This window comes from Rutilus rutilus (assembly GCF_951802725.1).
Source record: "Rutilus rutilus genome assembly, chromosome: 24".
NCBI classification, from domain to species: Eukaryota; Metazoa; Chordata; class Actinopteri; order Cypriniformes; family Leuciscidae; genus Rutilus; species Rutilus rutilus.
This window is the reverse complement of record NC_140228.1, coordinates 17,563,605-17,579,281: the sequence shown is the minus strand read 5'-3', so window position 1 is coordinate 17,579,281 and position 15,677 is coordinate 17,563,605. Positions and strand designations below refer to the sequence as shown.

General features: G+C 38.7%; 1 protein-coding gene across 2 annotated transcripts in view; it reads left to right on the top strand.

The window, feature by feature from the left end:
- Nucleotides 1–15,677, top strand: part of stau2 (staufen double-stranded RNA binding protein 2) — a 120,633-nt gene that overhangs the window by 104,536 nt on the left and 420 nt on the right. The window contains exon 14 of one of the 2 annotated variants that reach the window (XM_084398630.1): nucleotides 10,042–10,148. In XM_084398630.1, the coding sequence (XP_084254756.1) occupies nucleotides 10,042–10,148 (107 nt within the window). The remainder of the gene's footprint in view (nucleotides 1–10,041; nucleotides 10,149–15,677) is intronic. The other variant, XM_084398631.1, reaches the window with a different exon arrangement.

Genomic DNA, 15,677 nt, shown 5'->3' with positions numbered 1-15,677 from the left:
TGGATTTGATAAGCGGCTGAAATTCCACATCTCCCTCCTATTGGTTTCTTCTTTATGTGTGATTTCACAGCCCATTGAGCCGAGGGCTCTGGTATGTCCTGCTTCCAGAGTGGCTCATTCGGAATGGTGCTCATCTGCTCCTCGTCTGATATCTGGCCTGTTCCAGACTTTATGGATGTGAAATATAGGTGGTGTAGGACGGGGAGCCTCTCCTCTCCGGGCGCTTTGGGCGCAGGACGGCAAGTTTCCAAACGAGAGGCAGGAATGTTACTGTGAGTTGTCTCCAGAGCTTTGATGTCTGGAGAACGGTGGGCTTTCTGTGGGATCTTCTTTCCATCGGCCTCTCACATTACTGCCGCGCTCCGGAGGGTCGCTGGCAGAACGGATTTATATGCCCCTATTAAAAATGGGAACAACTGTTTTTCCCCACTGTACAATAACCTGCACATGCAGCTGATCATTCATAAAGTGATTTAGCAAAAGTGATAGTACACACAAAAAAGATGATTCTGTCATCATGTACTCACCTTCAGGTTTTTACAAACCATAAAACTTTTTTCCTTTTTTTTTTTGGTTCAGAAAAGCAACATAAAAGTGGTCCATGAAACAGTCCAAATGAAAGTAGTAGCAAATTAAATCAATCAGAATCAAATGATTCATTTAACTCTAAAGAATGATTCATATATGAATTCAACATTGCTACATCTCAGAAGAAGAGCTAAGGTAGATTTTCAGTCAATAGCGCAATAAAGTTTCATAATTAAAACGTAATATAGACTACCTTTATGGCACGTTTTTGGTGCTTTTGGATCCATTTTGAATCTTCATTGTAATTGCATGGAAAAGAGCGACCAGCACATTCTTAAATTTCTTATTTGTTTTCCACAAAAGAAAGAAAGTAACACAGATTTTATTCATTGAGATTTTAAAAGTCATGCAGATTTATTGTGTAGTATCCAGTGAGTAAAGACCTGTTCACACCAAAGACGACTATAATGAAAACTATAAAGTTGTAATAATCACTCTTCTGTGAGAATAGTTAAGTCCACACTACAGCAATTTTGGATAATGAGGAACAATACTGTTGAATAACTTCCAGAGCGAATTTTTTTTTTTTTTTTTTTTTTTTTTATAGCTGATGAACGATAAAAACACTGACAACCAATAAGACTCTGTCCAACTTTTAAAAAGCTTGATCATTTCAAGTGGAAGTGCACAGAAAGTTTTCATGTGTTGGTGTGGACACCAATGTAGTTATCGTTATAGTTATCTTTAAAGCAAAATTTCTTGGTGTTTAATCATGACAGAAGTTTCATATTTTGGTGAACAGTCCATTTAAACCACAATAAAGAGATTTTCTTTCGTCTCCCCTCCTTAGCGGCTGTAATAATTGTTTAGTCTAGGATGAGATATGTCACAACTTCACCGCTGTGAGTCATCCATAAATTGTAATTCTTCCATTTAGCTCTGATCCTGTGGCATTAGCGATTTGACGAGAAAGCAGCTCTGACTCTTTTGATGTCAACAGCCTGTAAAGTTGTGTAATAAATAAAACAAAGAGCAGGATTTGTGTTTCCATTCACTCACGCGAGCTTTGGACGGCTCAGAAACCCATCTGTTGGACAGTGGAGAAAAAGCCACTTGTGAGGGTGAGCCCGAGCAAAAGAGATTGTGTCTGTGTGTACACCTGCAGAGTGTTTGATTGCGTTTCAGATTGTGGGCCTGTTTATAGTGCTGCCAAAGACGCAGCGAGCGGTTCCTCGTCGTCAGTGGTTAATGGAGGACTAAATGGGCTGTGTCTTCAGCAGCATGTCTCATAGAGATGAGGTGGCAGAGAAAACAAATGATGAAATGCCGATCAAAGGCCAGCAGGGGACCAGGACTGATGCTCTTGGAGTGGACCGTGGATGAGCTTTGGTGGGAAGCTGTGCCGGACCATGGGAAAAACCCACCGGTCCACCAGATGAGAGCTAAAGCCTGGGCTTCATCTCTCCCCAGTAAAAACAGGAGATGATCAGGTCTAATAACATACACTACTACGCCCATCTTGCAAATGTTTCCTCTAGTCTATACAAAGAAGTTGGACTGAATGTTCTCAGAATCATAGACACTTATTGGAGCCATAGTGCAGTGGTTCCCACACTTTTTCTTCCAGCACCCCCCTCCACTCTCAGCCATGACCTTGCTTGCAAAATCCTATAGGATTTATTTGAATTTGTAATTAATACAGTACTAAAACTTTTTTACACAACACACTGTGGTCTCTCTTCATTACCTACCGTTGTACTGGTGAATTCGAGGGAGAGATATGCCTCATTTTTTATTTTTATTTTAAAAGTCTTGAGGGTGTCCACGCTGGACGCGACCAAGCGGACATTGCAAATCCAATTGTTCTTTGTGTAAGAAGTTGCGTGAGCGCTTGACGTACGTCAGAAATAGAATGGGAATCAGTTTACTGTCGGGAAAATGTTGTGTAGCACCGCATCCGATGTAGACAGCATCACTGATCATAATGGGTTCTATTTGCTTTTGTCGCATCACAACGTGCCACTCACGTCTAGTGAAGACAGGATGTGTTGGTAGTTGTGATGTTTGAAGTAGATTCATCGTCTGCTTTACATTTGCCTGGCACTCGCAGTCCATTCACAAACTTGTCCATATACTTAGTGTAGAATCTTGCATCATTCATTTATATTGTTGCACAGCTCCCTGCAATACTCAATCCTGATTCTTCAATCGTGTCATCTAGTGGTCTGTTATTCCACGACAACAACCACTGCAACAGATTGCTCAAGCGGGTACTGCGAGTTAGCCTGACTACGTCAGACTTCGTACTTCCGCTCAATTTCAGTTCGCTTCTGTACTCAGTCTGAGATAGCGACCGTTTTCCCCGTTTTCCTCCGGCCTCAAAACAGCCGGCCAATCAACGAACAGAGGGCGGGCTGAGAGCCGTGACGTAGACACTGATTGTACCGTGGATGCGTAGATTTACTTCACATAATCTGCAAAAGTCGTTCACAGCCATGTTCACTCCGGTATTTCGCTCGATGCTTTTGTTTTCGCATCATACATGTGTTTACAGTGGAAGTTAGATGCGGCTGAGCATGCGCATAACACACGCCATAACCAAACGTCATGTGATTGGCTTACGGGTAACCAATGATTTTAAACTTCAGACAAGCGAGAAAGAAAACGCTTTTCAATTATGCCATGCCAGACTCTGTCTACGAAGCAAAGCGAAGTAGCAGAGTTTGGTATTACCAGGCTAACTGCGAGTTATGTTGAGGTAAAATGTCAAATTAATATTTTGTTCAATTATTGACTTACGTGGCAGGTAGCTGCATAATACGTGGGGTTTTATGAAGAGGTTTCTTTTGCATTACAATCTGCTGACTGTACACTACCCCCCCCCCCCCCCCCCCCCCCCCAGTTTGGGAACCACTGGCCTTGGGGTAAGCAAAGATAGATTGAGCCTCTGTGTTTATGTGGGAAATGCTATCCTGTCCTGAATCCTGTCCTCTTCTAGCAATAAAAAAAGACAAAAAGGCTCTCTGGGGCTAATTCACCAGTGAGTTGTACCAATATTGTGCAATATTTCATGCTTAGAACTTAACATGCAGTCCAACTTGACCAGACATTCATACAGTGGGCTCCACAAATATCAGCACTCTTGGTAAATATGAGCAAAACTGACTGTAAAAATCTCTCCTCTTAGTCTTTCATTCAAAATATTCACAAAAATCTAACCTTTAATTAATGTCAAATAGTTGAAAGACAAAAATTCTTATCATAAAACAAATATTATTTTTCTGAAATGTATTCCACAATTATTGGCACACCTACAAATTCCAAAGTTCACCTTAGTGATCAGGAACACTTAAGTGATAAGTCATGACTTCCTGTTTCACTGGGAAATATGATGTGACATACAGGCCAAATTCCTATAGTCATCCATCAAGACCTGAACATACAGTAATGATGTGTGACAAAAGGTTGTTGAGCTGTACAAATCATAAAATGGCTAATTGTTGGAATACTCTTCTTCCACTATTTAGGCAATAATTAAGAAGTTTAAATCAACTGGAGATGGTAACAATCTTTCTGGAATAGGACATGTCTATATTGGCCTCACACACCCTGAGGAGGATGGTTCGAGTCACCAAACTGTAAGGATCAAAGTTGGAGAATTGCTGCTAGTTGGGTCTTGGGGTCAGAAAATTTCCAGTCAGACCACACCCATATAACCACATCTTGTTTGGGAAGCCTTTGGTGACATCTAACAGCAATCTCATGCACCTAGAGGCGTTACTGGATAGTGGGACTGGGTTTATGGTCACAAAATAAGGGTTTTTAGAAAAACACCAGTGGTGGGTTTGGCATAAACAGAAACATAGCCATGTAGAAAATGACCTCATTCCCATTGTGAAGTGTGCTGGTGGATCTTTAATGCTGTGGGGCTAATTTTCTTCCAAAGACCCTGAACAACTTGTTAGGAAACACGGATCATAAATCAACACATGACTGACCCTGCCAGGAGGCTTAAACTGGGCTGTGGTTTGGATCTTCCAACACGACAACAATCTAAAGCTCATCTCAAAATAAACAACAGAATAGTTCACTGACCACAGAATGAATGTTTTGCCATGGACATAGCAGTCCCCTGACCCAAACCTCATAAAAAAACCTGTGGAATGAGCTGAAGAAAAGAGTCCACATGCATGGACCTCTGAATCTGAAGGATCGGGAGAGATTCTGTATGGAGGAATGGTCTCAGATCTCTTGCCATATGTTCATCAACCTTATTATCCAAAAATATATTTATTTATTTTCTAAAAATTTCATGTTAAAATTTGAATATCAAATATGATGCATCAGGCTTTTGAGGAACTTTTATTTGTACATCTTTCAATCATGATTGTATTGCATTGCTTTGGAGGTTTTGTATGTTTATCTGAATTTCATCTTAAATATAAATATCAGCAACTGCACTAAATTGCATGTTTTCTTGCTCGAATATGAGCTGCATATTCTCACTATATCATATGACTCATAAAAGCCTGATGTATCAAATATAGTATGATACTCAAAAAAAAGCCTTTTTTATCTAAAGGCCTTTTTTACCTGTTTTTTCTAAAGATTCGTTGAACTGTTCTGTTTTCAAAAAAGTTCATTTTTATTTTATTTTATTTGTCAGGCTTTACAGAGATAAGATGACATTTTATTAAAAATACACTTATATTTAGTCATTTATCAGATGCACAAATAATGAACATCAGCATTTTATTATAAAACAACTGGTAACACTTTACAATAAGGTTCATTAGTTAATATATTAACAACGAGCAATAGATTTGTTACAGTATTTATTAATCTTTGTTAATATTAGGGAATACAAATATAGCTGTTCATTGTTTGTTCATATTAGTTCGCAGTGCATTAACTAATGTTAACAAATACAACCTTTGATTTGAATAATGTATTAGTAAATGTTGAAATTAATATTAACAAAGATTGATAAATGCTGAAGAAGTATTGTTCATTCTTAGTTCATGTTAACTAAGGTAGTTAACTAATGAACCTTATTGTAAAGTGTTACCAAACAACTGATAATAATGAACTCTTTAGTGAATCAACTAAGAATCCTTAAGTGAATCGGGTGCTAAAACAACAGTGCATGCAAATAAATAACGGTATACGTTTTTTGTGAATCCCCCCCGCAATGTCTTTACTACAGGGACCAACTGAATGTAGTTAATGCTTGCTTTCTACGCTCCATGTCCTTGAGTGATAGGCTGTCAGATTCTCTCCACTTCAGCTTGAAGGCTTCCATGTTATCCTTGTTGGATGCCCCCCCTGTGAGAGCCAGGTCGATAGAGGTGCTTGGCCCTGTCGATCCATCACCTCCCTCCCTGTCCGTAAACTGGCCTCAAAGGCATAGAGCTCATCTCTTGGGGAAAGCGCCACTGTTTAGCCAAGGCAGTGAAGGAAATGAAAATCTAATCAGTGAAACCATTAAAGCGGCTTAGAAAAATGACTCCTCACTGTCCTTTGACAAAGTCCTCCGTTCGTCTTCCTCCACCCGCCTTTTAGTCCGCACCGAGATATTTAGCTTTGACACATTCCACATTCCGCCTTTTTTCCGTTCGTTTGAATCCAACGGTGAGCTGATGAATGCGTCCCGCAAAGTAGCGCACGTCAAGATTTATCGATTGAGCTCACTAATGCCTTCGCTGAGTGGTGGTGTGTTATCTAAAGCAGGGGGAGAGATGTGGGGGTGTCACCTGGGGTCCCAGGACAGCGCTACTTCTGATCTGATGTTCTCAACGACAGAGATTGACCACTTCCAGGTTTGGAGGGCTAGACTAAACATATTTCAGTCCATCAGTGATTCGGCGGGCTCACTCTATCTCATTAGAAAAATAATGATGTAATTGACTGTTGTTACAATAGATAGTCGGATATTTATCTTTGAGCCCGCTGTTTGGTGATGGGCTGCCGGGCCTTTATCACAAGCCTGTCTTCTCCCGCTTGATTCATGGTCTTTGTCTGGCAGTGCAAAAGCAGATGCTGCTTATTTACTCAGAGACTGTAATGGCACACACACACACACACACAACACCGGTAATTACCCTTTTGATTGCAATTTATTGGCCACAGGAGAGGATGAGTTATACGCTTTGTACCGTAGAGGAATCTGCATCCGAATCCATCAAAAGGCTAAGCTTACACTCGCGTCTCAAGCCTAATTTTTAGCCAGCATGCATGGCTTAGGACGCAAGGCTGTTTAAACATACCTTAGATGTCAGAGTCAAAAGAGGTTTTGATTGAATTTAGAAACTTTTTATTATTATTTATCAGGCACATTGAACTCATGTCTTGGAATGGTGTTGTTTTCATTCCCTCTCCATGTTTCCATATCGTGCATATGCTCCCTGAAGTAAATTAAATGCATATTGAAGTCAAACAGCAGAGTATGAAGTTGGCCTACAGATGATTTATACAGCATTCAGGAAGTCATTTTGGTGCTCTCTCTCTTTCATAGCAGTCCTGAGAACTGTTCGTTTACCGGGAAAGCTCAGAATGCCTTTAAATTATCGTCTGGAATATTGAACAATTTCCTGGCTGAATAATGTCCTCCTTATTGAGCCTTTTACACACTTGTCATCAATCACAAGAACAAATTTCATTTAAACCTGATTTATTACTGGTCCAAACGCCGCTGGGAATTTACATGCATGCACTAGGTAACAGACTGCAGCCGTACAGTATGTTCCATTATAGATAAGGGCTCGTTTTCCAAAGATTTCTCAACTTGATAAGACATTCCACACATAAAAACACCCAAAAGGGCTCCTTAAATGGATAAATATATGTGCTGTGATAGAATGACTTTTCAGCGTTCACAGTGATTTGACTGTCGTCCCTGCAGATGTGATGGCATAAACTCACTAATGTGGCTCATTGTCATGGACTGCACTCATTTCCTGTGCTTTGGCCAGCTCAACTGAAATTTTCACATTAGCACATGATGAACCATTCTTTGAGATGTTAAGTCAGAGTCTGGGCTTTTGTCAAGGTTCTGTAAGTAGGATTGGATTTGTTTCAGGCCTGTCCTATTTATTGACTATGAGGCTTTCCGACTGTTAGAACTGGCCCTGAAAAGCAACCATTTAAGCCACACTTAAAAATATATGAACATATATATATACACACAGTATACACACTACTGTTCAAAAGTTTGATGTCAGTAAGATTTATGTTAAATAAAAACTTTTATTGAGTAAAGATGCATTAAACTGGTCAGAAGTGACAAAAGATATTTATAATGTTTTTAATGTTTGATTTTTTTGAAAGAAATGACATTCTTTTAAACTTTATATTCATAAAAAAAATCCTGAAAAAAAATTAGGGTTTTCAACATTGACAATAATGAGAAATGTTTCTTGATCAGCAAATCATCATATTAGAATGATTTCTGAAGGATCATGTGACGCTGAAGACTGGAGTAATGTTGAAAAGTCATCGTTGTCATCTCAGGAATAAATTCTACATTCAAATATATTGAATTAATAATATAAAACCGTTATTTTAAGTATCTTTGATCAAATAATTGGCCTTGGTGAGCACAAGAGACATTTATAAACTATTATATAAAATATTATAGACTCCAAACTATTGAACAGGTTTGTATAATTTTTATTTATATTTATGTGTTTTAAAAGACAAAAAATTGGACACTTAGTGGTAACCAAACGTTAGTGGGTTGTTTGCAGATGCCATTCGGTCTGATGTTTTGCATCAAAAATATCCTTCATAGTATAAATATGATTGATCTAAGATCATGTGATATTAGATACATTATACTCATCAAAGTCTGTTCCATCTGATATGGACACACACATATAGATGCAACAGGGTGCCTGACACAATTAGCTGCCGTTATTTGATCCGGCCAAATCCTGATTAATCAGGGTGAGGAATGCGCACACATCTGTGCGTGTGTGGTGTCCACGCCTCATGAGTGGGTTGGGGTGCTGGGGGGGTTTGGGTTCAGAGGGAATAGGCTGTCAGCTGTGAGAAATATGTCATGGTTGTTGCGTCCCAAGCTGCACATCTGGTGCTCATTGGCAGGATGCTGGAGAGAGCATCAGCCCCGACATCCAGGTGGATCTGCCAATTCTCAACCCGCTTCTGTCACTGCGAGGGTCTCCCCTCAGCAACTGCACGCTTTTCTCGCACTCTGTCCCTCTTGAGCCATGATTCTCAGTCACACTCATTTTCTTTTGACCTGCTGAACGAGGCTTCAGGGATTGTGACAGATATGCCGACTATCATGTTCTGTACGATTTCTGAACGTCCACTTGAGAAGAGAAGCATCTGCCTGTAATCTCTGATGGCCAACTCGCATTCAGTCCTGCAGGGATACACTTCCTTTTTAGAAATGATGCATTTAAGGCGATTATGTGCATTTGATAGGGCTTGGTAAAACCAAACATTCATTTTGGAACTTGGATTCAGTTGTCCACCTCGTACAGATACATGTTGAATGGAAGTGACAGGAAGAGGAATTTGTTGAATTGCAATACAAACACTATCTCACAATTTCATTAGTCTTACACAAGTTTTAGGACATTGGGAAATTACATTAATAATATTAACTAAAATTTCACAGATTGGTGCTTTTTGTGGTTCCCTTTTAACTTATTAGATTTCCAGTTTTCATTAATTGAAATAAAGCTGAATTAAAAGAAATATTAGATGAAAAACTTAAACTTAGAATGTCTGCCTTGGCAACTAACTGAAATAAATTAATTGAAGTACTTCAATTACAAAAAGTTAAATATAAATAAAGGCAAAATATAATTTTTTTTTAAATAAATAAAACTGAGTGCACAATTTCAATCACATTATAATTAACGTTTTAATATTATACGTAAAAAAATAATAATAATTGATGTGAGATTTCAGTCTGATCATAAAAAATATTTTTAGAGTTCTGGAAAATGTATTGTTCTTCATATAGGAAATACAAATGTCTGTAAAGGGCCATTCTAAACATTTAAACTAACAACAAATATATTTCAGTACATTTTTATTCTACTTCAGTTAAGTCTTTTTATGTTACTTTACCAGTTTTAAACTTAATGTATTTTTTGAAGTCTCTCATTGGCTTTGGACTCAATGACTTTTTGGAGCAAAACAGGATATTAGTTACACCTGTCTTATCAGACGTTATTATTTCAGCACACTTTGTCTCCACACTTGATTTATTGCTAATTTTTTGCATATCGGCCCACAGCGTGGCTGATCGGCAACGTAAATCCCACTCATTGGCTGGAGGACATGCAAGCCAGAAAACGTTGACCTAATAACATTAGATAAACGTTAGATAAACAGAGATCTGGAAAGAGCCAAACAAAACAGAGGGAGCAGAAAGCGTCCTGTCAGTCTCAGGTTTCTGATAGTAAGTGTTATTTAAAAAGCAGCTGATGTGTGTTATGTTGTCTTACTCAAAGCCATCTGTTTCCTTACCTCACACAGGCTGCTCTTAGTGCCTTGAAACAGCTGTCAGAACAAGGACTGGACCCAGTGGATGGACCAATCGAGGTGGAAAATGGATCATGTGACATGTATGTACACACAGAGCCGTAAGTACGCCACTTCACCCGCACCTCCACCAACACCTCCATTTCAGCAAGGATCACATATGTAAATGACTCCCAACCAGAAGAAATCTGTCATGGTCTCGATGACGTTATATAAATGACAAAAGTGCTCAGAGGCAGTCTGGGTAGCCATTGCCTTTTATGTAAACTGTTAGGAGATTCTCGAGATGATTTAACGAAACGGACATGATTTATACCTTTTTCCATTTAAATATTTACAGATCATCATGTTAGCAGCCTTGAAATGCTTCCCATGTGTTGTTCCAAGCAGAGTTAGCTTAATTTAAGCCAATATATTGGCCTGATTCTGGCATAAACCAGAATTAAATCAGTGTTTTGAATGCTGTTCCGAAATTCATGATGTAAGAACAGTTCATTTCATAAGTAAATATAAGTTTATTTATTTTCACAACTGTCACTGTAAGTATACAGCACTGTTTGAATGATTAATTATAAGTTGTGTAATAAGGGTGGGGACACAAAATAAAATGCATCATCTTTGCTCATGAATATTGATTTTGCGATTTGACAGTCCTAATTGATTTGCGTAATGGAATATCTTATGCGTCTGTTTCATTAATTAGTTGTTTTATGTAACCGGCTGCAGTGTTTTTTTCTCTGTACTGCGGTCAACCAAAACAAAATTCTCAAAATATGATTTCCCACCCCAAAAAGTGGAGGAGAATTTATACAGATATGGCGCTCCGGTCATAATGGTTGCTTTTCACCTGAATATGCAAAATAATGAAAGCTTTTTAACAAAATGAACTTGGATAAAATGTACTGCATTTCACTGCCAGAAAAACAAACCAAAAATATTGATGACTCATCTTGCACGAGAGGTCTATCCAGATTTTTGGCCAATCATATTCTCTCTAGAATGAAAGCATCCCTCCACCTAATTTGATTAGCAAAGAAAAAGTAGCAAATAAGGGTGGGCGGTATACCGACAGATACGATTAACCGGTAGAAATTTGTCAACCGGTAGAGATTTTGGACTATCGTCTCTATCGTGACGTTGCTGTGCAGCGCTGTTACGAAAGCTTTTCATTTGCATGTGTTTTTAAGCATTGCGGTTTAAAATCACTTGTTGAAGCGCAATAAGCAGAGAAAGAGAACTCATTCCGGTATATGCGTGCCCTGTCTGAGAGACGAACGCACATGAAGCCATTGCTCATAAAGCACGTGAGAACAGAACTTCCATTTTTGCAAGTATCCTCGTAAACACAGTCATTTATGTCTTAAGTGAATTTAAAGGTTTGAGAGGGAAAAACCGCAGTTGAATAAGTATATTGGATCCGTGCATTCAGTCTTAAAGTGACAGCAGCCTAATATACCTGCTGCCGTTTGTGTCATTAATGATAATCAAACAACAACAAAAAACTCTCAGTGCTCTTTACTGAATCACTTTTGTATAACTTTAATAAGAACTAGTGCAAAGTGCCCGTGCAAAAACAGTTTTTGTGTGTGTTTTTAGTAATTGTTGGTTCGGTGTGTTTGAGTGCTCATTGTTACAATTACACAGCAAAAGTTCAGTCACATTTTTATTTGTGCTTGGTAGAAAGCAAGTACTGATACTAATGACATACAATAAATATGGAAAATTGAACTACAAGATTGAGGGAGCAGGCTACACCGTGAACTCCGAGAAAACGCTACGCTTGAGCAAACAGTTTGTGAATAGGCTACTACAAATGATGGCCGTGAAAGAGACTGTGAACGCATTGAATAGGATATGTTTAGTTGGTGAATAGCATAGGCTACTATTACACAGTAGCGATAACGTAAAGCGCACTAGAATAAAATATAATATTCAGAAATAAACAGTGTAGCTGACTTACAGATTCAGTTAACATCCACAAATGAATAAGCGCGACGATTCAGGGAGCAGGCTACACAGTGAAATCTGAGAAAACGCTACTTAAGCTCCGCTGCTTTCTTCGACCCTCTCTGTCTCTGGTCCTGCGCTGTGCTCACTCAGTGTGAGAGGGGGAGTGGCCTCTGGTCCTGCGCTGTGCTCACTCAGTGTGCAGTGTGGGAGGGGGAGTGGCCTGCACTGTGCTCACTCAGTGTCAGTGTGAGAGAAGGAGTGGCCTCTGGTCTTGCGCTGTGCTCACTCAGTGTCAGTGTGAGAGGGGGAGTGGCCTGTGCTGTGCTCACTCAGTGTCAGTGTGAGAGGGGGAGTGGCCTGTGCTGTGCTCACTCAGTGTCAGTGTGAGAGGGGGAGTGGCCTCTGGTCCTGCGCTGTGCTCACTCAAGGCTTGTTCGACTTCATGCAGCTCTGTGCAGACCGATCGGCGGCTGACTTGAAGCAGTGCATGCCGGTTAGAAATTTTGTCAAATTGTCCTCTCAAGAGCAGCTGCACGAGGTCTGATGACAACACAGCTGTTCCACGATTGGCCGGATTCACCGCATGACAATGATCACATGTGTTTCGTGTTTATTCGAACACCTTTAGTTCCTCTAAAATTCACAAATCAGTTTTTTCTAACAGTAAACACTCTTTTCATGTAGTTGCGATGTTATATTGTGCCATGTTTATCAAATTAAAACTGATTAAAAAAACGTAGACGCTGTATGAAGCAGTACATAAAGTATTGAATGAAAATGTCTCTGAAACATCTGTGTATTATTTGGCAAATATTGCATTTATTTCACTTCAGCTGTGGTAAAATATGCAAATACCACGTGAGCGGTCACCACGGGAACCAGAAAGTGTCCGACTGCACGTCTCCGTTTGCAGCTCCTCCCCGCCTGCACACGGCTACTCTCGCCGATCGGTTACATCTAGCCACAGCCGATGTCGATCACACCTTCAGTGTGCAGTGTGAGAGGGGGAGTGGCCAGCAGTTAGAGCGGCAAAAGCCAATGTGTGCTTCTTTTACCAATATATTTAACGATATCTTTTGCATTTCTAATACAAACAACGTCAAACTTGGCACTGCTCTTACTCGTGCCTGTAGCAAGACACTTGTCAAGTTTGAAATCCATCGGACTAACGGTTCGAGAGATATGCGAATAATAGACACACACACACACACACACACACACACACACACACAGACAGACAGACAGACAGAAATACGTTCCTGTAATTTATAGATAGATATAATATTCTGAAGTAAACAGTGTAGCTGACTTGCATCCACAAATGAACAAGCGGGACGATTCAGGGAGCAGGCTACACAGTGAACTCCGAAAAAACGCTACGGTTGAGCAAACAGTTTGTGAATAGGCTACTACAAATGATGGCCGTGAATAAAATATAGTATTCAGAAGTAAACAGTGTAGCTGACTTAATGTTTAGCTGACAGAGTGTTTATGTCAGAATGTTTATTTTTAAACCACAACCTTCTAAGTGCTTCTTTTACCGATATATTTAATGATATCTTTTGCATTTGTAATACAAACAACGTCAAACTTGGCACTGCACTCGTACCCGTAGCGAGACACCTGTCAAGTTTGAAATCCATCGGATTAACGGTTCGAGAGATATGTGAATAACAGACAGACACACACACACACGCACACACACAACTCACACACACACACACACACACACACACACACACACACACACAGACAGACAGACAGACATTTCTGTAATTTATAGATAGATAGATGTAGACCTATATTTAATTTACACAGTGAATACTATGCAGTGACTTTTATGTTTGATTACTTCATACAATTTATGAAGTATTATTATTTCTAGCACTTGTTTTTTAGGTAGGTTTATTTCATTTGTTGTTCTATTGTAGTTTGTTTTTCTATTGGCTTGTAATTAGTTTCTTTGTTCTTATTTTATCACTGTTTATTTGTCTTTAATAAGCTTTAGAGTTTTTTTTGTAGGTTTTTTTTACTTAGGCTAGTATTCGTTTTTTGTGATATTGAAATTGGTGACAAGAATTCTGAAATTTCAATGGTATCAAAAATCATAAAAATCTTTTTTTTAAAGCAAAAATAACTATATCATGATAAATATCATTATCGTGAAATAAAATTACTCATATTGTGATGGCTATTGGAACTACAGGCTATTGGAAGGAGCCCTTAAACTTCCTGTTTCAGTAGGAAACATGTCAGCGCAGGAAAGAAAACTACTCGTCAACCCATTTTATGTGGTATTTAGTTAGTACACACTCGCACACACACACACACACACAGTATAGTAAATATCAGTGGCAGGTGGAGCTCCTTTCTGATTTTGAGCTGCAGAGACGGACATGATTTGTCCTTTAAATGTCAACGTCTGAAACCTGGCAGCTCATTTCACTTAATCACTAAAAGGATTACAGACACACACACACACACACACGCTATATATACTGGCTGAGCTTATCAAATTCACAGAGTGCTTGATGGACACGCACACAATATGCATTTTCCTTCAGTGGTGTTGCCCACTTCCCCAATCTGTCCAGCCGCAGTGGAAACCCTCACACCACTGAACTTCATGTCTTTGCATGATCTTTATCCTCCTGTAATCAGAGGGATTGCTGTGGGAAAAATGAATCTCTGTCATATCCGTGATGAACAGGGCGCTGGAGAATGAAATATGAGAATGGAAATGATAGACACACCAGAACGGAAATCACTCCAACCCGTTCAAGAATATTTTCATAGTAGGTGTGCCTAGGAAAAGGTTAGAGAAATGTTTATTTACAGTGGCTTCAGCTTCTCAGTGCAGCCGTGAGCTAGAACAGAACAAAGAGGAGAAATTACCCAGTTCAGCAGCCCATATAGGTCACAATGAAGGGGGCTGATGGGAGGGAAACACTTCAGTAAGAATCAAGATCCATTCTACTGCTCCTCACTACCGTTCAAAAAGTTGTTACGATTTTTGACAATTTATTTGATCAAAAATACAGTAAAAACTGGTATTATGTGAAATATTATTACAATACAAAATAATGGTTTTCTATTTTAATGTATGTAAAATGTAATTTATTCCTGTGGTGACAGCTGAATTTTCAGCATCATTACTCCAGTCTTAGTGTCACAAGTAAGTGATTTGGTGCGGTGTAATGTTTTTGTGGAAAGTGTGATACATTCTAAGTTCTAAAGAACACCATTTGTTTAAAATAGAAATCTTTTTCAACATGAAAAAAAGCCTTTACAGTCACTTTTGATCAATTTAATGTGTGCTTGATGAATTAAAATTTGACCATACTTTTGAACGGTAGTGATCATTATGAAATATGAATTCATAATGTTTATTATTTATTTTATTATACTTAATTTTGTAATCGTTTGCCTTTATATTTAGTACGGATTTGATATACAATTCTGTATTTTGTATATTTTATATTAATTGTATTATTTATTACTTGCTGTTTTTAGGTATTGTATTATTATATTATATATGTATATTATTGTATTGTATTATTATTAGTCCTGTCAAATCAATTAATCATGATTAATCGCATCTAACATAAAAGTTTGTAAATATTTGTGTGTATGTATGTATGTATGTATATATATATATACATACACACATAATATATATT